At 38.7% G+C, this 23119-nt stretch overlaps 1 protein-coding gene across 1 annotated transcript; it reads right to left on the bottom strand.

Moving 5' to 3' along the window:
- Positions 1 to 136: 136 nt before the first annotated feature.
- MYEF2 (myelin expression factor 2) lies at positions 137 to 17912 on the bottom strand. Its single transcript, XM_082004906.1, has 17 exons — positions 17671 to 17912; positions 13045 to 13274; positions 11782 to 11834; positions 10509 to 10516; positions 10306 to 10399; positions 9234 to 9425; positions 8425 to 8578; positions 7960 to 8009; positions 7810 to 7873; positions 7559 to 7660; positions 7326 to 7376; positions 7183 to 7251; positions 6801 to 6899; positions 3830 to 3901; positions 2434 to 2642; positions 2272 to 2323; positions 137 to 411 (listed from the first exon to the last, which is right to left on the bottom strand). The coding sequence occupies exons 1-17, from the start codon at positions 17895 to 17897 to the stop codon at positions 248 to 250; spliced, it is 1890 nt and encodes a 629-aa protein (XP_081861032.1). The 5' UTR covers positions 17898 to 17912; the 3' UTR covers positions 137 to 247.
- Between the last annotated feature and the right edge of the window lie 5207 nt (positions 17913 to 23119).

Here is a 23119-nt window from a genome sequence, read left to right as displayed (position 1 = left end):
GGGACCTGCAGGTGCTCAGTGCCTCCAAAAAAACAACAAAAATCAGGCAAATTGTCTTTAAAAACCAAACATAGTAAGATTCAGTTAACAAGTATCACAGTATATTAAACACTATACTGTTAAAGGCTGGTGGGATTTAAAAGTTCCTTTTTACAGCTTTTGTAAGCATACAATGTTACTAAAAATGACTTACTAGGATAGAGAAGCTAAACAGACATAGGAATGTTCCTGAACACACAGTTTTAAATTATGCATTGCGATCCAAGCGTACATCAATTTCTCTGCCACTGATTTTTATGCCGTTCATTATCCTACAGGCCTTTTCAGCAGATTCTGGTGAGTCAAATCTGACTGTTCCACAGCCCTTTGATTTTCCATTCTCCATTTTTATTTCTGCAAACATTACATGACCTGAATAAATAAGTTAAACACCAGTTATTTCAAGTCTTCAGTGCACTAACAACTTAACTCATCAGAAGTGATAAAATAAGCATTTTTAAAGATAATCTAGGGGGACATATGAAATTAGCACTTTCAGACTGATGGTATATTCCCTTATTCAGGGAAGGTGACACAGGTCAAAACAGCAGTGAAGAATCCAAATTAAGATGCCTTGTTTCAAATCTTTCCTTCACACTATCTTAACATGAAGTATGCCTGTATTTGACCTCAAGTTTGAAACAAAGTGCCCTATAAGGCTACAGGAAAGTTTTGTGTTTCATTTACCAACACTGCCAGAAGTGCAACTGCTGACAGGTGTTAACTGATTTATAGTTCAATCCAGTTCACCACGTTCATCATAGCAACTTATCAAGCAATCACAACAATCAGGCAATTTTGTAAAGAAGCTGCAAAGTAAAATTAAAGCCTTTAAAACTGTAAGTTACCAGGTTAGGAGTGGTGGAAAAGTAGAACGCAGTATTCAATTCCTGCAGTGTTTTCTTCAGGTTGGACACTCAACTCATGAGGCAACATATTTATGTAGATTTCCTGGTACCTCAGAGAATGTTCACTGCCTGGAGCTAGTGAGTTTTTTGCTTATGGTATGTTGTAGCACACCATTCCTGAGCAACTAAATGCCGCTAGGAACAAGAAACTTTTCCCTAAAATACATAGCTTTTAAGTTTTAAATATCATCTAATAGAAGACCAGCCTTTAACTGAAAAAAACTGAACATATGGAAACATGGTCTTTATACTCCCTCAGGATACTGGTGTAAATACAATCCGTTGCTTGTATTTGTGCTTATAATTCTTAAAAACAATTCAACATAATTATTACATCTGTTAATTGCCAAGGAGATAATGAAAAAAAAAAAAAAAATTCTCAACTATCTGAAAGTTGCCCAGGCAGTTAAGACTTAAAAAAAAAAAAGAAAGAACCTGTTTTGGTATATCCTTCAGCTACAAAAAAAGAGATCAGATGTGAACACCTGAAAATTCTTCATAGCTGAAGTGTGAGTTCTAATTTATATCAAAGCTGCAAATAGCTGTGTGAAGATTGTCTAAGATATCAGTAGTATGTTTTAAATTATGTCTTTTCTGTCTCTCCAGAATAAGAAAACCCATCCTGTAATTCAGTTAAAGCTTTCCATTCTGAAAGTGCATTTTCAAAACAAAGCAATCATGTATTTCTACACCCAAGCTTCATTTTTCATTCACTTCTGTGAAAAGACAACTTTTCTGAATTAAATAAAAAGAATTATTAAATATTTGTAGCAATCCTTTATCTTACATAAAAAAGGCCTTTATTTCTTGACATAAAGGAGAAGCATTACAGCCTGCAAATATGCTAATCAGGGTCATTTATTTTCATAAAAAACAATCTGCCACTTTGGCAAAACTATTAACTCTGATTTGATGCAGCACCATGTCTGAAAGTAATGCATAACCCGGACAGACCCAGGCCCCTGCAAGTGTTGTCTCAAAACAACCTACATTATATACTCTGTGTTGGACAGAGGATACATAATACCTGCTTCAAAAAAGAAAAAGCTCGAAGAGTAATTTTATTAATGGAATGGGTTAAAGTTACAGCAGATGAGCACTCAGAGCCAACCACAGCCCATACTGTACCTTGGTCTCATGTCTTATATCATGCCTAAAAATTATTTATGCAACTCAAGAAAGCTGGGGAAAATAAGAAGGATTAGGTTAGCCAGACTGTTCTTCAGGACAAGGCAACAACCTCGTCTTCCTGTCCTTATCTAATGAACACCATATAAAACATGAAGTCGATGGAGCTGAGCAGGGACAAGATTCACATACATACCACACTGACTGAATTTCTCCTTTAGCTTCTGCCAGGTCAAGTCAAAAGGAAGCTAGAATAAAAAAGCATTATTAATAACAAAATATTACAAGGAGAAAAAGAGCGTGTCATTAAACATGCACAGAAAACAAGCTCATGGTTTCTATGTATTCAAATGCTTACATTTCTCACAAATATCTGGTTGCCTTTAGAGCCTAATCTCTCTCTCATGCCACTTCCCATTGGGCCAGGCACAAATCCTCGATCGATATCCATGTTCCTGTCCAGGCCTCCACCCATAGCTGGTCCCATTCGATCAAAACCAGAACTCATCCGATCCATCCCCATTCCCATTCCTCCAGCCATACTGTTCATACCACCCATTCCACCACCTACACAGAAAAAGAAAAGGAGGATAAAATAAAAATCTCTTTTTAGTAATAGATGCACAAGTATTTTGTAAAAAAGAAAATTAGTGTGAGGAAAAAAATAACTTTAATAAAACTGCTGTAATATAAAACATCATACATGCGCAGTGATTTATCAGTAGCATGGCTAATATTTTAAGGCAAAGTATTAGAAGATACAAAGTGTCAGTTCTAAAATACAAGTAAAAAACTAACCACATCAAACTATTAGTCACACCATCTGATGTAGTATGTTGAACACAAGAATTAAGATTTAAAGGCTGTCCAGTTTAATTAATTTGATACCATGTATCAAAAAGAGATCAAGTAAATAACTGTGACAATGTTAAGCTACAGATGATCTGACCATATACACTATTGTTTATTTTGCTTCCTGCATTCACATTCAGCTTTACTTAATGTAGCCATACCCACACTTAATGACAGAGTCTTCTAGAGAAAGCATATTTTGCAGAGAACAGATGTTACTGCAAGTGCTGTGAAAAGCATGCACTTTCCTATGACACATGCAATGAAATATATTAATGTATATTATATAAAGAACTAAGATCAATGTCATTCAAAAATCCTGTTATAATCTTTCTGGATTCATAATTTTAAATTAATGTAAAGCAAAACTATCAAGATCATTCATGACGGACCTTCTTTTTAAGCCTTATGCCTCTCAAGATTCCTACTAGCAAGATTTTCGTTTCTCATCTGCTCTAGTCTGAGGAACTCAAGACACTTCCTGTAATACAAACTCAGTATTGAAGCTTTGCACAAAATTAAACTAAGTGATAATCTGAAATTCACAGCTGATTTTTTATTTCAATGATGAGAGATTACTGAAATTCAGCTTCATGAAGTTCACAAAAATAACTGTGCCTATTTGTCTTTTTTTTCTGAAACACAAATTTAACTTGAATCATTTCTCCCTCCAAATGAGAAGTTAAAACCATTTCAAAACTAAGAATGAGGCAAAGACTGTATTAGCAAGTTTTCCCCTGTACTTTTAGCTCAGCAAAACAGCTTTAAAAATGGCTTGCAGTCACATGCAACAGAATTCTACTTCTTCCAGCACTGGCAAGACACTATACTACAATGAAATCCTCCGATACGATTACATGTACACCATATAATTACATTCTATTGAAACAAGTTAAACCTACTCATTCCAGATCTTACTGGGCCCATGCTAGGCGCTCCCATTCCTCCTGCAAAAACACCAATCATTGCACCACCTAAACAGAAAAAATAATAAAGTGACATACACTGAAACCACCAGTTAGAGACAAAAACAAAGCACACGCTGATAAAGTGCACTCATCTCAATGTTACCTGGCAATTCTTTTCTACAGAACACTTTAGTCTGTGCCTTTATTATTCAGACGAACTAGTAAACATCTAATAAGTACCATTAGTTCCTCCTTCTCTATTATGGGATTTAAGCTACTCTGATTTCTTTCTAGCTTTTCTCCCCTCTGACAGTCTGCCATCAGCACAAACATCTTAAAACTAATTGAGCCATTTCCCACATTGGGAAGAATAGCCTCAAAACTGAAGGGTTCACCTTATTTGAACTTCATAGTACAGAAATGCTCTAGTTTCTCCCATTTTTAAGAAACCAATGCAAAAGCTAGGAGCAGCTCTCCCTATGTCTTCCTTTACTGCATATGAAGAGTGAATTGATGGAATTTGGTGGGGAAAAGGGAGAAAGAAAGGGAATCGATACTTAATAAAAGCTGTTTAGCAGAACCATGGAGTCTCCAGAATGGTATCATAAACTGATTCTAGAATGGGGTAAAATAATTCTTGTCATTGAAGTGCTAATATTCAGGGAAGTAATCCCAAGGGAGCTTCTAGAATTGTAAAAACTCAAAAGAACGTAATTTCTGTCACTGCAGAACAGAGTGGAACTGTCAGCTGCATTTTCTTGCTTGATTCTCATACCTAAAAGAAACAGTTCAGTTTTTACTTACAGCAAAATACATCAATAACTTGTCTTTAGGCTAGACACCATTGCTTTAATATCTAAAAAAAGGTCACTGCTGCATCTTCCATTAGATGCGTTTTCTCCACACAGTTCAAAACAGCAACAATTGTTCCATGCCAGACTCTTGTGAGAAATATTTGTCTCCTCTCAGACAACATGCTGTCATAGCTGTACCAAGACCTCAAAAAATATTGTTTAAAGAAACCATTGATTTTCAACACCAGCAGGATTACTCCCACTATTTCAGCCAACAGTCTGCATGAGGAAGATCTTAATACTTATTCACTAGGGCAGAGAGGGTCTTGCAATGAAACACCAAGTCAAATTTTGAGACTGCTGTCAACATGACTGTTTTTTGCCCTTGGAAAGAATTAGGAAGAAAAAAAAGATACCCACTTTTCCAGAGCTAGAAAACCTTAGTTGTTTGTGAGTGCATCCCAGTTATACCCACTCTCTTCTGAAAGAAAAACGTCTCCCCAACAGTCTAAGATGCACTTCAAAAACAAAACAAAAAAACCTGAAAGCTCAAATAATCCTAACAAGCAAGACTTCAGCTGTTTCTGACCTTAGAGACATCCTTTACCTGTACTTTTTTCCCACTGGCTTTTCACCAATAAAAAAACCTATATGCTCGGAGATGCTCTATGACACAACCTTTGATTTTTTGGATACTTCAAAATTTTGGCAATTTAAATAATAACTCCAGTGATTCTGCTGCAAATCAAACATCCTCATTTTCACTAATTGATGCTGTAGCCCATGCAAAGACTGTCTTAAGTTGCCCTCCTTGAAACTGGTATCGTACTAAAGCCAAACGCACTCACAGCATTTCCTTTTAAGATACCATTAATCTAAATATTTTAACAGGAGTACACTAGGGTCTTCCCTGATAAAACACAGTATCTACTAACTGTTATATTTGTAAATCCCTACAATTTCCTTCCATTATTTAAGGATAAGTTGGGAAACTCTTTATCTTGGTTTCTCAGAACAGTATTTAAATGGTAAGATTGCTGACAGGTTGTAAGTTGAAGGTTGCCGGACCTACTGAATGAGTGATTCCCACGTCAGTTTCTCATAGTGGCCATGTTGATGCATTTCAAAACCAATTTGTGTTACCAGAAGATTCTGAAGTCTATTGCTGGCATGATCATTTTAACTGAAGTGGCTTTGGATTTTCACTCAGGAAACATATGTTTATCCTATGTTGCAGGTAGACAGAGTAAAAGCATACACTTAATTTCCAAGACATTAAGACTAACTCAACTGACAAGCTTATTACATTCTTATCACTTCTACACAATTACCAGTGCTCGAAGAGAAGCATACCACTTACCCTTCATTATGACTTGCCCAAAAGGAAAAACGAAATTCAACTTTTAGACTAGATGAAACTTATCCTCTTAGTAGCTCTTTTCTTTCACAGTGGGGCATTAAGGAAGGGGGAAAACAAGAAAAACGGGGAGGAAGGGGAATAAAACCTGTCTCCTATAATCCAGGTAACAGTATAGTAACAAAGTGCAAGAAGGCTCTACTGTTAAGCACTTCCAGGCCTCTTAGACAGAAAAGTATCTCATCTGAGGGAAGCAAAAAGTAACAAAATGAACTCTGTCTAAAAGACATCATCTATAAACAAAACCAAAGCTGGCTCAGTTAGAGAAGGGCCAATAAATCCCATTCCAAGCTGCTTGAGCTCAGAAGGCAGGAAGAAAACCGAGGCCACCGTTCCTATCAAATACTACCTGATTTGCAGTAAAAACAACTTCCCAGCATGCATTTGCAAAACAGGCTCCTGGAAGTTACAAAGGTAGTACATGGACAGCTTGTTCAGGATTACGAGAAGCATATACTTCAATACCTGAAAGACCTAATACCTCACAAAGGTAACAGTATAAAGCTAAATGCTTTCCTCAAATTGTTATTTTGTTTATATTTTACAGATATTTAAAAAAAAAACAAAAAACTTGACACTCTAACCTCTATGCTAATTGATGGCTATAATAAACACTCAGATTACATCTTTATAGTAACAACTCCGTGAGAGGGAACAGATGAAGATGACCAAATGAAATCAGGCCTCCTCTTCTAGTAAAACTCTTCCAATAATGTGTTGCAATTTGCCATGGGAAATTTAACAGTTACCATACCCATCCTTCCAAAAGAATCTCCAAAGCCACGGTTCAATGCCATCTCACTACGACCAAAATCTCTGTCCATGTTTCCTCCCATTCCACCACGAAACATTTCTGTAGAGAACAAAGCAAAAAACCAGTAATATTCTATTATATACATCTAAACTGATGTTCATACAACACTTCTTTCACAGCTGCTTGTTTAACTAGAAATTAGTTTAATGCACAAGACAGAGGCACCTATTAAATACATCACTCCCATGCCAGTTCCTATGCCTCCATTCATGCCGCTGACTATTTCCTTTGAACTCATCTACATTACCCATCCCTAAAGGAAGGGCTTTTAATAAATAAACATTAGCAAACTAATAAGCGTATGGGAACAGTGTTCACCTACCTCCCATTCGGTTGACTCCAAATCCTCCTATATTAGGGATTCCTTCCATTCCACGAAATCCAGCAAGTCCTGCAAAATAAGGAAGAGTGTTTTCTATACAATATTTTAAAAATACTTAATGCAAAGAACTTCACTGCACGTACCGCCTCCCATTCTATTCATTGCACCAAATCCTGGACCGTCTATTCCCATACCTTTAAACCAAAAAGACAAACACTGTTTAGAAGACAGGTATGGTCCTAATGGATATAAAATATGCAGAGACAGTTAACATCTCAAAAATACACTACACAAGGCTTGCTTTGTCAAGAGTATGTCATTCTTCCAAACACAGAAATGACAATTTTAAACTTAAAAATGAAGAACACAGATTTACCTCCTGGACCCATGCTCCCCATTCCACCACCCATGCTCAATTGTGTTGCGCTGATGGGCTGTCCGCCTGGTCCAAGTCCCATACCAATGCCACCAAGACCACCTTGAAAACAAAAATCAGTATCACCAGAAGGAAGACTTTATTCTGTATCATAAAGAGATCACAGTAAGAAAAAGTACTACTAAACTGTCCCAAGATTCTACATCAACATATACTAAGTGCAAGGAGTAGTAAACAGAGTGTGCACTCACGAGGTAATTGTGAAGTTTTGCTGTCCGCCACACGGAAATCTTCATGAGGAATTGATTTGTCATCCTGATAAAAACAAAGAATGTTACACTATGATCCTTCCAATGTTTTGGCAGAGACATGTAAAGTAGAAAGAAACGTAAGCAACTTACCATTTTTACATGCATGGGTCTATCAAACAGGAATTGTCCATTGAACATAGCTGAAGAAATGCAAGTTAAGGAATCTAACTACAGCAGACAATTTAACTATTTCAGAAGAATCACTGTAATAACTAATTTTATTTCTGTACCATTTTTAGGAGTCTTATCTTTCCTTACCTAATCTTTAGAATGCCAGTTCAATGACCAGAAAAGACTATACAAGCTGTTAGGTATATAAAAGTTAGTTTCGCACATGTCACATTCCCACATATTTTAATCTTGTTCCATGTTATCAGGAACACCTTTTTAGACTCTTAGCAGTAAACCCAGTCAGTATCAAAAATGTAATCTGCACAACATTACACTCCAGTCCCTAGCTACAAAGCAAATAAGCACCATTTGCAAAACTACACTATCAGAAGCCATTAAAGACTAACCCATATTTGATCAATTCTTTTTCAAAACGAAGGATACATATTGCTTGAACAGCTTCAATTGCTTGTTCAAAGGTAACTGTTCCCATTCCTCGACTCTTGCCATCTTTATCTTCTTTGATGTCTGCACGCTTTACAGTTCCAGCAATGCTGAATACCTCCTTCAGTTTCTTCCAGCCAACTTTAAAGTCAAGCTTACACACAGAAATGTTAGTCATTTCAGCGCACATTTCTGTCATTTGGAAGAGATTTTCTGCATTGTTGTAACTCTTTAGCTTCACAAAATGCTTGCTGTATGTAAATAGCCAGGATTTTGTTAAATACACACACTGCAACCAAGTCCAAAAATGTCAACTAAAAGCACCAATTTATACTACATACACGTATTTCACATTAACATACTAACGTTGAGAAATGGAAGGGTTCTTATCGAGAGCAGCTGTACACGCACAAGTCCCCTTGCAGACATAGTAGTCTTTTGTGCAAATAAAGAGCTTATGACGTTCCAACAAGTGTAACAGTTTAAGTTAGTCTAAAGTAACTAGCAAAATAAACGGAAGTGTAGATTTAATTTAAAAAAATGCAACTGTAAATAAACAGCAAAGATGTATAATTTTTTTTTCAAATCAACAGATGACTGTGCAATAATTAAAAGTGCCTGTCATCCTCAAGAGTTTAACATATCTTTCACGTCCAAACTCTGAATACACATCCAGCATTTTTAGTTGGATATAATAATTGTGAGCTAATTTCCAATTTCCTCTTTATATTAAAACTGAACTATGCAGGAATATAAGAAGTTTTACAATGACCAAATATTAGAGTTATAAAGTACAGTTTTAAACTTACATTAGCCACAAAAATTGTGGACCCAAGCCTGCCTGCCTGCAAGTTACTGATAACCTCAGGAGGAATATTTGGATTATTGATAATAGAAGGCGGTAAATTCATTATTCCAGGTGCCACATCAGGTCCATGTCCTCCTGGAAACTGTCCTCCCGCACGCTGTAATGCCCTACGAGCATGTTCACCTTCAGGATCCTGAAACATAGGCAAAAATAAACCCAACTTAATCATCAACAAGAGGACCGGCAACAAAAAAAAAGGTACTGTTTGAAATTCTACATAAACCCATCAATATTATCAACTAATATCCTCATCCATGTCAGAGGGATCAAGAACTGAATTAGCATGGAGACCTAATTCCCTCACCTCTAGAGGTGGGTCCTTTCAGATGAGGGTTGAGGCATATTGGCAAAGCACTTGTTGAGGAAGCGTGCACTGCCACTTCACATGCTGTACCTAGCCTATGGACAAGTAGAAAAGATTTCAATCTAAAGGACTGTCAGTCTAGCACCTTCTTCCAAGAACTGAATTAATTTAATTAGGGGTTTTTTGTTTATTTATTAATACCATTATTAAAGTTGTAACAGGACAAAAAGAACTGCATCAGACACTCATATACTACAACACTACAATAGAAACGTTGACATTAATTTCACTTCCCAGCGAGCGCAAGTTCTCTACTTCCTGCCCCATTTTTGCACATATGTAGTACTCTGATACTCAGCTCATTCTGTGTCATATTTTGAAGCAAGTAAGCATAACATAATAAGCATTCTATGTAAACATAGAATCATTTAGGTTGGAAAAGACCTGATGACACTAAGGTATGAAGTTAAACTTGTTTTAAAGAAAAACAGTATTAGATTATTTTGACTTTAGGACACACTTTTTTCAGTTCACTTGGCATAGTATCAAGGTCTTCTGCAAGCAAGAGGAACTTTAGACCATTGAGAAAATGTTGTAAAAAAATTAAACTGGAAATTACACAGCTAAGCTGCTCAAAACACCTTATTGTCATTTCAGTAGTTACAGTATCTTCACTATTTCAAATTAGAAACAGCAGCAATAACCATACCTCTTTAATATTCAGGGGTCTTCCACTAAGATCATATTTGTTCATAGTTTCTAACGCTTTCTTAACAAATTCTTCATCTTTGAATTCAACAACACTTAGAGGGAACAAAACATTTAGAGTATTAAAATAAAGTTTAAAATGTTAAAATTAACAGAATGTTTGGATAGTAGTGTGTTTCTACACACATAGAAAAAGACACTTACCCACAACCCTACATCCATGATGATTTGTCATCATATGTAAAGAGAAAAAAAAAAAAGTCAGTCAGCACATATGATAGAGCATTTAAGATTCCAGTTTAAGATCCCAGCTCACTGTTAAATAACTATTCAAGTTATTTTCAGCTTCAAAATCCACAACACATGCTCTTTACTGGTACCCAAGCTGAATTTCTCCTACTTTCTCAACATACATACCTTTCAAATGCAAGAGAACACATTATCTTTTATTCTCTTTGAGCCAAACCAGAATTGGAAAAATGCCACACAGATGCATGTAAGGACAGCTGGGGAGAGGAGGTGGGGGGAAAAGGGTGGAAAGAAAAAAAACAACCCAAAACATAACCAAAAACCAATCAAGACACTCATCGTGTCATTAAAAGCTGCCCACTGACTACAAAATTCAAATCTACCTACATCAAGCATACCAGTACAATGAACAAGGAATCTGCATACCTCTTCAGTATTACTAGCATAATTGAGAAATTACTTTGTAAGAAAATAACCTTATTGACTGCACCAGAATCCTTCTAATAAAGCAAAGAGTTGAGGATTGCTTTAAGTAAAGCAAAGCTGACAGCATGTTTTAGTTTTAGCAAATGTTGAAGAAAGTCATTTACAACAATTGATACAACCTCAGTTAAGACTCAAACTTTCTCATGTTCTCACTGCAGGTTTGGAGCTACTATTGGCCAAACTTTTGACTATTTTTAAGACGACAAAAGGAGCTTTAACAATCTTCACTCTTAGTGCCTCACTGCTGGCTCTCTGTTGGCTACCAACCATCTCCATCCATTTAGTTTTAAGAAAGCAAATACATTAATCCAGTGTTTAGAGTACCAACCCTGCAAAGCTGTCAAATCAGGCACTTCAAACAGTATATTCTTAGCTAACATTTTATACTCATTGGCCCCAAGAAGAGAATGCTACACTAACAAAATTTAAATAAAAATCAGTGGTTTCTTGAACGTCCTTTATATGAAACAGATTTGTACCAAAACAAAGACGTTGGCTAAAAAGAAGAATTAAGTAAATGCCATTTGTTAACATTTACAGAGTATTTTGTCCTTTACAGCCAGCCAGTCTGCATTGCATGAAAGTGTCAGGCTACTTCTAATACAGAATCCTCAAGGCTACCTTAATGAAAATCAGTGTAAAAATGAAACTTACTTTCCAATAACTGGTACAGGTATTATACAAAAATAAAACTGCTGAGGAACTTTTAAACCTCTAGCAGATTGTTGCCCACGGCACTTACCCTTGATTTTCCTTCAGCATCCTTAAACAGCTCCACGTATGTAACCTCACCAACTACATAAGACATACAAAGGGAAAATACCAAGAGACAATGCATTTAAACACCAGTATCTTTCTTTACTGTGCCCCTGTGCACAACTCTACAGAGAAGCACCTATTATTCACCAACAATCAAAACCAGACCAACGTACCTCCTGTCAATGGCTATATAATTTAGCTAATTTTCAGAAATATGCAGCAGCCACATTCTCAAAAGCTAAGAACAAACAACTATATTTAACCTAATTCATACTACAGATCATATTTTGGCCAGTATGATATAGTTGGTGAACAAATTCAGATATACACAGTCCCTTAACCTAACAAATGAAACTTCAACGTTCACTGGAAAGTGTTACATTTATCATCCTACTCACAACACCTGTTTTAAGGTGACTTTCTACCTGAATATCTTCAATCATAAGTTTTCCTTCAATAATAACCAAATTTACACATCAAGTATTTCACAGCAAGCCACTCACTTTCTAAAGTAGGAAGTTGCAGTAAATAAACCAATCAAATAGTCACGTCACCTTACAACAGATAAACCAGCAGTTACAGAAGGGGCGTTTTGGCATTTTTCACAGCCTAAAAGCCAAGTGTGCTTTGCATTACTTTTGAAGAATCCATTTTTTCAAGAAAAGCACAGAACTAACTTTTTACAGAATTCACAGATTAGCATTATTTTAACCCAAACTTAAAATAAAATGTTTGGGGTAGTAAGATTACTCTATCAGGACAGCAACAATAGTAACAAGCTTTTAATACAAATCTCCAGACAAACAGTCATGGCAGTAGTGACAATGCAGACAAAGTTAATTCCACAGCCAGATTCCACCAAAGAAATACAAAACAACTTTTGAAAGACACCCTTTATTATTCATGTCAACACACTAAACGTGTTGCTTAAATACAATAGCCCTTAAAAAAAAAAAAAATCTACAAAGACTACAACTAGACAAAACACAATCTCTTTAAGAAGTCATGACGTCATGCATATACTCTCTACTGTCACACTAGAATGGCAGAAGATTGTAAGCACTTCATTTACCCATCCTACCCTGCAATGCAATTGTCTCAGATGAAAGAGGGGGAAGGGAGATAGATGTTCCAAGTAAAGGCCAAAAAAAAAAGTCAAATCAAATCTGTGTGGCTCAAAGGACATATAAATTGTATTTAAGTTCTACCACTTTCTATGCGAGGTCTGTTATAAAGAATAAGTTACCTTTCTCTCTCATAAGATCTTTAATAGCTTGCCATTTCATGTCATATGGGATGTTACTAATAAAAACTCTATTACGATTAATAGTCTTCTTCTCTCCAGCGCCTGCATTCTTGTCCTTTGAATAGGGGTGGAATCTATTCTTGTTTCCAAGAGAAGGGATTGCCTTCGGTTTTGCAACGTACTTCTCTTTCACAGGTGCCTTCTCTTCTTTTGCTGTTTCATCATTATCCCTACATTTAAAAAAACCAAACAAACATTAGTCTTGTATTGGATCATTAGACTATTACACCTCCTATGCTATCAGAACTCCCAGGATATCAAATGCTGCTTTTCAAATTAGGAAAAATAAATTCATGCTACCAGTCTAATTCCAAAACATGTCGCTTCATCTAGAACAAAAAATAATGTTATAATAAATTTATTCACTAGTGTAAGTAAAGAAAGCACATCTTGCTACTTCAGATATATTCCATTTCCATTATGTCTGTCAAGATTCAGCAAGATGGTACTAAGAAACTACTTCAATAATTTTCACATCAGACTTGGCTAAGTTACACTATATTCACCACAGAAGTAAGAGTAGAAGCAGTCTAACTTATGGAACAGCTTGGTATACTTCATTCAATGTAATATTATATGAATATCAATTCTAATAGGTTGTAAATCAAACGACACTTTATTTACCACATAAATAATTTTTATTCATAATTTGTACCAGACTGCTTTTAGACAGAAATTAAAATTCAATTAAGAAAAACAAATGTTCTTTCACTTTCATTGCTTAGCACTACTAGAATTTGGGACTTGCTAAATGCATAGGAAATAGGCGTATTAAGACATGCTCTGCATCTAAGACTAATTAAGTCACCAGTTATTATCCACTAGAAACAACAAAATAGACTTCTGGCCCTTGGTCTTGCAAAAATTTAGCAACAGCAGCTGCTCTCTTTTTTAAATCTTTTTCTTTTTAAATGAAAATGCAGGAAAATTTGCTTCCTTTCCTTTAAGCGGCCCAAATCTCAACTTTGGTAAAACTATTAATTTTGAACAGAATAAGATGAAATATTCAAAACTCTTTGGCACTCTTGGTAGTGTTACTATCACAAGGTGATTTAGCATGCTAACAGAGGATCAAGGTGCCTGAACTGTTATTTTAAAAAAAGTGAACCACTGAACTGAAAGAATCCAGTGATAAAGCCACACAAATCCAGTAAACAGATGCTACTTAGAGAGATACATCAATGCCTAGTTCAAATCTCACCGCAGTTAACGGAAACTTAAAAAATACTTTTACAGAAATGTTTGTTTCAAAAAGCCAGCGTTAGCCACTTAAGTTAGAACAATTACAAGGAAATGTCCTACAGGACTGTCAAAAGTGATTGATTGTGAACCCTCCTTCTTAAATTATACCACTATCTTTACAATTTTTCCCACATTTCAGAAGGCTTAGTTGACACTTTGGAAGGTTTCTGGTGTAAAATTAGCCAAAACATGCATTTCAGTTTTATAACCACAATGTATGGCAAGATCACCGATTTGGATTAATTGAAATGAGTATTTTCAGCTCTCTGCATAGTTATTAACAAAACAGTAAGTAAGTGGCAGTCTTGTGCTCATGCAAGTAGCCTTTCCTGAACATGAAATTCAAATACATCCATATTTCTCCCATGACTTTTTCCCAAATTTTGAAGTACTCATATGATATGAACTTCACAGACCTTGTGTTTGTAAATGGATTACAAGTGGATTAGCAACTGAGAAATGTGTGGATGCTCGTCTGCGCTAAGTATTTGTAAAATTTAAAACATTCAAAATCAATACGTTATCTCGTTTAAGCATCCTCCAGCTCCCCTCTGCATCATCCCTCCAGCTGCCTCTGCATCATCCCTTCACACCATCCCGTCTGTTGTGGCAATCTAATTCTTGTGTGGCTGTGTAATGAAGTGAAACAGGGGAAACAAAGCAGGGAACTGGAGGGAGCCAGAGGGAGAGGGGAGGGAAAGAGCAGAGTATCGGCTTTTCCAGTCAGATCAGTTCCTTCCAATCCAGTCCCATTTGCGAATGCAAAACTCGTGCCCAATGAGACCCCTAGTAAAACCTGAGTTCCTCTTTTAAATTTTAGGATTAGAGCAATGGATTCTCTTTAGCCTTTTAAGCTCTTTCCTGCTTAAAGGATTATGAAAGAGCCCCTGGGTGCTCAATGTAGCGCACAGGAAGAACTAGGTCTCCAAATATGGAATCCACAGGCTCTACAGACCTGGCTGTACAAACCAGTAGAGAGCACACAGGGTATGAATCTGGCATAAACTCTGAAATCTGGGAAACCAGAAGACACTTCACTTAGCCTGAGGATCACAGCCAATCTCCTGAAAATAGAAGATTAATTAAAAAAAAAAAATCCTTCATGCAGAACTCATCGGCCAAAATCAACAGGCCAGTGAACAAGCTAGAGGCAGAGATCCTTCTGTAGATGTAGCTCTCGCCCTCCTCCTTGAATATTAAAAATAATTTTGATCAAATAATATATTCAGAGCAATGTCATGTTAGGCATCTACAGACCAGAGAAAAGACAGTCTCAGAAACTATGAATTGACATTTTCTTGGGCGAAAAACAATAGTAATGTCTACTCTTTGCCTTTTGTATGAACTAATAATTTTATACATTCAATTAATAGTTGCCTGTGAAAACACTAGCAGACTTCTAGGGTTGGGAAAGAGATGTCTATGTTAATTTCTTTAAAAACAGCATGTCCTCATTGATTTAAAAGAGCAATTTTTACCTTTTGAAAAATAATGCCCTTGAACTTCCGTACAGTTTTGGAAACAAAAGACAAGGTTTCCATATATAAATACAAAACTAGAAGCCTAAAAATTAATGAGCACAAGACAAACCAACACGAAAATCTTAAAACCTGGTGGTTTTTTTTGAAACAACTTCTACACCTCTGCTCACAAATGTCCATACAAATAATATCAGCAGAGCCAGAAATGCATGAAGCCCACAACATGTGATTCTACAGCACATAGGTCAGTTTAGCTTTGTTGCACAGAACAGTTCCACTGCTCAATACAATAAATTTGGGGAAGCGTGCAAGTTGAGATTCCTCTCCAATTTAATCTGAGCACTAAGCAAACCTGGTTACTGAAATACTTTAAGTAGTACATTTCACCTGCACACTGACAGCTTAACCTCTTGTACACATTTTGGGGTAGACTGGAAACTGTATGTGAAAGAACAAGATTTGAAACTCTGCTACCCAGAACTTTGCATTACTTTCAGACTTAAAGTTGTGATTTCTACAACACAGAATGATCAAGATTTTTCATTTGCTTGTGATTAGTTTTGGAGGGAAAAGAAGAAAACTGCTGACAGAAGGAGGGATACAGAGAAATTAAGTCATTATTTTAACAGTAGCAACCCCAAAAGGCAAAAAAATGTCATATGCCTCAAAGGTGCAAAAGGGTCACAATCTTCCTGCGAAAATTCAATATAATACGTGTAGTTTTGAAGATGAGGTCCAGGCTCAGGAAAAAAAAAAAACTGCTGTTTTATGGTAATGTGAAATTTATAACTTGTAAACCATCTGAATTTCACAGGGAGTCAAGTAAAGGCATGAAGTATGCCTTTATTCCTCCAGTTTTATACTGAACTTGATCCCATGTGCATTTTTTAAACACAAAAGTATCAGACCTGGGCTGCTTAAAACATGTCAAAACTTCACAGATCTCAACACCTTTGATGTACTGCAACAGTAAGTCTACTACAAATGTATTTTCCCTTCAAGACGTGAATGAGATTAGAAGAGATGCTGGAAATCCAATGACATGAGGCCAAAACCTAGTTCATGTAAAGAATGATGACCCTCAAAGCCTGACGTCCAGCACAACCAAACCCATACGTTATTCACGGTATTGTTCTAGAGAGCTGGTACTACTGGCTCCTTTACACTATGTGCCTGCTATATAAGGCACAGTTCACATATTCCATATGTGATCACGTTACTAGTTACAAGAAAAGTTTGTGCATGTGCGTGGATTTTTTTGTTTGTTTTTAAAAAGTAAATCGCTATAGGGCTGTCTTACCATTGTCACGTAACCAAAGACTAGTTCAAAAGCTTTACAAAACATACCACTACGGTAAGAAATGGAAACGTAAACAAAACCAGAAACGATCCACACCACTTCCAGAAACGGATCCTGCGAAAGCGGCCTGACCAAAGCCCGTTACAGCAGCCTGGCGGCTCACACCAGCGCCACGGTCAGCGCCCAGCCGGCCGGTGCGGTTTCACCCCGCCAACCCCTGCGGCTCCCCGAGCAGACGCCCAGCTCACCATGAGACTTCACCCTCCCCCATACCCAGGCCACAGCCTCCTCCGTGCACCCTGCGGCAACTTACCGGGGCGAGAGAGGCCTTCCCCCGCTACCCTACCGCCTCCCAGGTGCACACCGGGGGCCCAGCGCCAGGAGCGGCTCCAGCCCCCGGCGGGGGAGGAGCCCGGCGGGGCGTGGGGGACGAAGGGGCCGGCCGCCTTCCGCCCGCCGCGGCCTAGGCGGGCTCGCCGCACCCCCGCACTTCCCCGGCCGCGCTGCCCCCCTCCGCCCGCCTCGGCCCGGCCCCGCACACACATTTTGACGCCATTAGCGCTGCCCCCGCCGCTCTCGGTTGCTGCCGCTGTCGCTGCCGCTGCCTCCTCATCCTGCGGCGGCTGTTGTGGCGGCTGTTGTTGCGGTAGCGGCTGTTGCTGCTGCTGCTGTTGTTGTTGTTGTGGCGGCAGCTGGCTGGCGACGGCGACGTCCTCGGCTCCGCGCTGCGGCGCGGCGGCCACGGCCTCCGGCTTGTCGTTCTCCGCCATTTCGTGGCCGGGCCACGGCCCCGCTATCGCTGGGTTTGAAAAGGGCCCGGAGCGCCACGGCCTCCCCGCGCCGGGCCGGCCAAGTCTCGCGAGATCGGGGCTTGCGGCGGGGGGGGGGAAGGGACGCGCCAAGAGGCTTTACGGGTTGTCATGGCGACGGCTGTGAGCTGCCAGGCCGGCCGTCGCCATGGCCGTCCTGTCCCAAGGGCTCCGCCGCTCGGGTGTGTGACCGAGCGGCCCCTCCGGGCTGGCGGCCCCCGCCCCGAGCGGTGACCAAGCCTCAGGCGCAGCTGCTCACGGCTGGACAGCTCTGCCTGGAGCTCGGGCCTGCTCCTGAGAGTTTAGCAATTCCCACCCCAGACAGGCTATCTCCCAAAACGGCGCTACCTGCCATGGGCAAATTCACCTAATTTTAGACCAACCACGTCCTGCAGTGGCCAGTGACCCCCGTCCAGAATAACCTCAGGCTCACTTAGCACCAAGTCAAGCGGCTGGCTGGAGCACAGGCGCCTCACAAAAGCCAGCAGGCCTAGGACTGCAGGCGTAACGCCATTTTCATGAGCTCAGGAGCATCAGCAAAGCTGTAGGGTGCTAACAATAAATAAGCTATTGCACATCTTCAGCTCTTCACCTTTACATTTCTAATAACACCGTCCACCCCAGCAAATGGCTGCTTGACCCTTAATTTAATTGAAGAGCACTGTGCCTGTTGTTTGGGGACCATCTGCATTCCAAAGCAAGGCACTGGGGTCACTGCTTTCTCTTTACTTCAGAAAACAGACTGTAATTTATTATTCAAATTTTATGCTAGGAATACTCAATGAATTGAAGTCATATTCTCTTAAAACAAAATTTGCCTTGCATTTTTTGTACATAGTCTCCTTGTTCCTTCAAAAAAATCTGTGTCGTCACAAGTAAAGTATTCCTCCTGCCTAGATGATGTATGTTTTTTTCCAAACGTTTCAGTACCTCCAGCATTAAGAAGATCCCCACTTTCATGAGGAAATGAAGGCTCCTGAATTCTGTTGACCCAAATCACCCCTTAACCTGTGTTGAGACAGCTTACCGACCAAATACAGGGACAACCCTTCTACCTAGCCTGCCTAGGGGTGCTGGGATGCTCTTTTAGTATTGGCTAAAAAGCTAGCAGCTTGCACCTAAATACTCCTCCAACTGCAAATGTCTGATTATTTATAAACATATAAAGCTACTGGTCAGGCTAAGCTGCAAGTTCAGTTATAGTTAGGGGCATTGGAAGTTTCTAGATGGACGTTTTATTCTTAAATACAAATAACAATTAAATGTGAATAGTTATAGAATTCTGCTATAGAATATAGCATATATAGAATATAGAATTCTGCTATAAAATTTAAAAATTACATAGGTCCATACCACATGCGCACACTACTAAATATTTTACATTCTCTGTCACTCATCCTGGAAGTTGTTCATTTACTTGCAAGGTAGAACCTGCAATATATTCCCCTCAACTTCCCTTGGCTTCTTCAATCACAATTTCTCTCTATCACTTGGGGGAAAAATAGGCTTTAAGCAGTATTTTTAAAAGAAAAAAAAAGAATTTCTATCATTTGGACAAAGTTTAATCATTTCACTAACCACAAGTACCAAAGTATTTCTAAAGGGATCACCAAATGGTGTATCAACATCTATTACCATTTATATATCATCTAAAACCATTCAGTCCTCTGCAGTGAATTTAGATCAGTGGCTTCTGGTTGCTGATCCACAGGAATCCATGCACTTCTTTTAAGAAAACCAAAAATGAAGGTTAAGAAAAGTTGAGCTGTACAGAGGCTCCACATCTCTATTGGAGTATGTTTCTGGCAAGAGACAGTTAAGAATCACTGACCTGGACAAATGTGGGTTTTGGAAGTAAACTCCTTATGAGCTGCTGGGACTCTCTTTTGTCTGTCTGCCCTCATGATTGTCACACCGGGAGTTGGTAACACCTGAGATTTCGGAGAAAGCTCAAAGATACCATGAAACATCCTAGTAACCTACATCCCAGATGAAGGTAGAAAGGCATGTCTAGAGGTCTGATAAGAAGTATAATTCTGTCCACACATTAACTATAATTAGATAAATAACTTGTATTTGTGATAATAATCACTGAAATAGTTAATGTTTACTTGAAATTGCTGTCATTACATTTTACAGCTCTCACTTCTACAGAATGAAAGGAAGAAATTCGCATGTTCAGGTTACTAAACCCTGTTACCAGACCTCTGTTTAATTGGGCTTTGCAGAGAGCATCTCAAGTGTTGGAATCCTATACTCCCTCACCCAGTACTATGGCACCAAACAGCTGATGCTGAATTCCTATGCCCATGGGCCCATGGATGCTAGTAACAGGAAGAATTGTTGACTTTCTTACACATAGTTTGCCTACTTGTTCTGAATAATCTACTGGCTATTTCAACTGCTACCTTCTCAAATTCATATGCCTTTTTGGTCCAGCATACACACAGTTTTGTACTAGTAAAATTAGTTGTCATTCAATGTGTTTTGTCATAAATACTGATAACTGTACCATCCACACAGTGATACACATCTATAAACATAGAGGTGTTTTGTACTAGAGTTGCATAGTGGCATAGCTTAGCTTAAAGCCTAGAGGAGTGCTACTAGCTTTGCCCTGTCCCCCTCGCGCCACAACTTCTATTTATAGCATTCTGTTCTCCTCAGTTGCCTGTTTCAGGATTTTTATGGCAGTCTTGTATCCTTTTCTAGGAGTCTCACACATAATCACTCAGTATTTCTGTCTTCAAAGAACAGTAATAAAAATGGGAGAACAATGCCACAAAGAGCTGTTAGGGAGCTGACAGGGGTGAATTGGGATTTCTTTGGTCTACAAAACTGTGTTGAAAAAAAGTTCAAGTTTTTCCCTAGGAAGATTTCTGCCTATAAGAGGACTGAAATAAAAATTTAAAAATCTACTTGGCATAGTAAGTGAAAAAATGAAAACCCAGTATCTTTCCATGCTTGTATTTGTGCTGAGAAAGTCTCCTTTGTTACACACTACTGATCCCTCTTGAGAATATTTTTTAATTATCTTTTGATACATGGGCTTCCAACATCTCTTCTGTCTCTGTTCATGTCCTTACATGAGACAGACGTGATCTCTGAGGAATGTTCCTTTTAGTTGACAGTGCTAATTTACACAGTGAGTTGAAGATAGTGGAATATTATTAGTGTTCTTGCATATATATGTAAATATAAGCAACTGTAAAGGAACTACTCTTGGAATTCTCTTGTACAAGTAGTAGTTACAGAGCTGAATTAATTACACATGTTCTAAGTATCAGCATTCTTTTCAATACAGTAACTCTGGTAAACTCAAGTCCTCACTGACAAACAAGTCATTGCTCTGAACTTGCTAATGACCAAATATGTATCACCATCCTTTTAGAAAAGATCATTTGAATTGGTCTTTGGTTTATCTCAATATTGTTTTTAATTTTGTTTCCTGTTAAGTCATGATCAAAAGGCGGGACTTGTGAAAAAGTTCTATCTTCCTGAAAGTCAGTTTGTATGGAACTTGAGAGAATGGGACTTCTGAGCCTCATACATTTTAAAAACATTGACTTTTTTGGGTAAATTACTATTTTTCAGTGAGACATTGTTCTCAACTATATGATGCCTGCATGGGGAATGTGTTACACATTTTTTTCTTGTTTTGTTTGCTATGGCACCTAAACATGCTTGGCATTGTCTAGACCCTGTCCCTTCTCCAGAAAGCCCCGAGTACAGCTGGAGAAGGGTAGCTTTAACAACAGATTTACTTTGTAAACCATTTGACTTTTGTGGCTCATTTAAAGATTCCTTTTTGCACAGCCACAAGTATTCCCAAACCAGTCTGCCTTGCCTAAGGCTGCACCCAATCTACACTGATTTACTTTGTGCTAAAAAAAATTAACCCTACTCTGCAAGTGACACCCTCTTTTGCATAGCGATAATGGACCCAAAGTAAAGCAAATACTACCTTCCCCAAATGCTCTCTTTGCATTTAAACATTATCTTCCCAGTCTGAGAAAACTGTTGTGTTTTTTTTTAACTTTGGAAAACAAAACATTTTACACTTCAAAAGAGCAAACTATCAAATGCAACAGCCTGTCTGCTGGCAGGCATCTTCCAGACTCACTGCAAGCAGAGCACAGCCATTTCGAAACTAGAGCCCACCCCATGCACAAGCCTTCACGCCTGCAGCTGCGGTGCTGATTGCTTCTTCCCTCACTCCCATGTCCGTTTGACACCTTTTCAGTTTGCCTGCACTGTCTTGTTCTCCTTGCCCCCTCTTAAATAAGCCTTCAACAGCACTAACTGGCTAGACTCCCCACCCCCAAAAAAAGATTGTACAGATGTCTGCTACAGCAATGAAACTGTGTGTTGAGGCTTTCATTCTGCATGTTCCATATTTATAACCAGAAACACTGTTCAGCATCTTATGCCCACAGTGCGGGATCAGTCACACAGGAGACCTGCTCTACTTGATCTGCAGGGATCTAACCTGTTTTTCCCCCACTGAAGATTTAAATCTCCCTAGTTCTCATAAACTTTTTTTTTATAGGGTTATGCAACCCTTGACCACAGCTTAACACCCTAAAACTTAAATCACATATTTTTTACCCCAAAAGGCTGCATAACACTAGACTTTTCAGAGCACTTTTACTGGAATTATATTGAAACAAATCACATTACCCTCTCTCTCCCCAAATCATTAGTCTAGCTGCTGAAGACACAAATGCAAAAACCTGAGCAACGTGCTTGCATTCTGGGCCTTCCTTCCACAACACATGTGGACCCTAACAACAGGCTGAGTGCCCCTAACATACCTACCACCTCCCCTCTTCACAGTGAGGCAGTAAGCACCTACCTCCTGCAGGTCTAAAGAGAACCCATCACCTCATAGGCCTTAGAAGTCCTTTGCCCTCTCTGTCTTTGCCAGGGGCTTGCCCCAACCCCGAGGTGGAAGAGCTGGGGACACACCTGGGGACATTTGCCCTCTTCATGGACCAATCTCCTGTCCCACTCACACCAGGTGGCACTGTTGGTTTTCGTGCATGCACTCTTCCACCTTTCCCAGTGCTAACACTGATGTGTGCCGGACTTAAAAGACTGATTTTCACCCTTCTTCAGTTTCTTCAGAATCCCTAAGCTTTTCCTATTTGAAGAGTGGGCCTATTCAGATATTTAACATGGAG

The sequence above is a fragment of the Phaethon aethereus genome (genome assembly GCF_964289735.1).
Source record: "Phaethon aethereus genome assembly, chromosome: 12".
NCBI classification, from domain to species: domain Eukaryota; kingdom Metazoa; phylum Chordata; class Aves; order Phaethontiformes; family Phaethontidae; genus Phaethon; species Phaethon aethereus.
The sequence above is the reverse complement of the archived record's forward strand: the minus strand, read 5'-3'. Positions and strand labels throughout refer to the sequence as shown.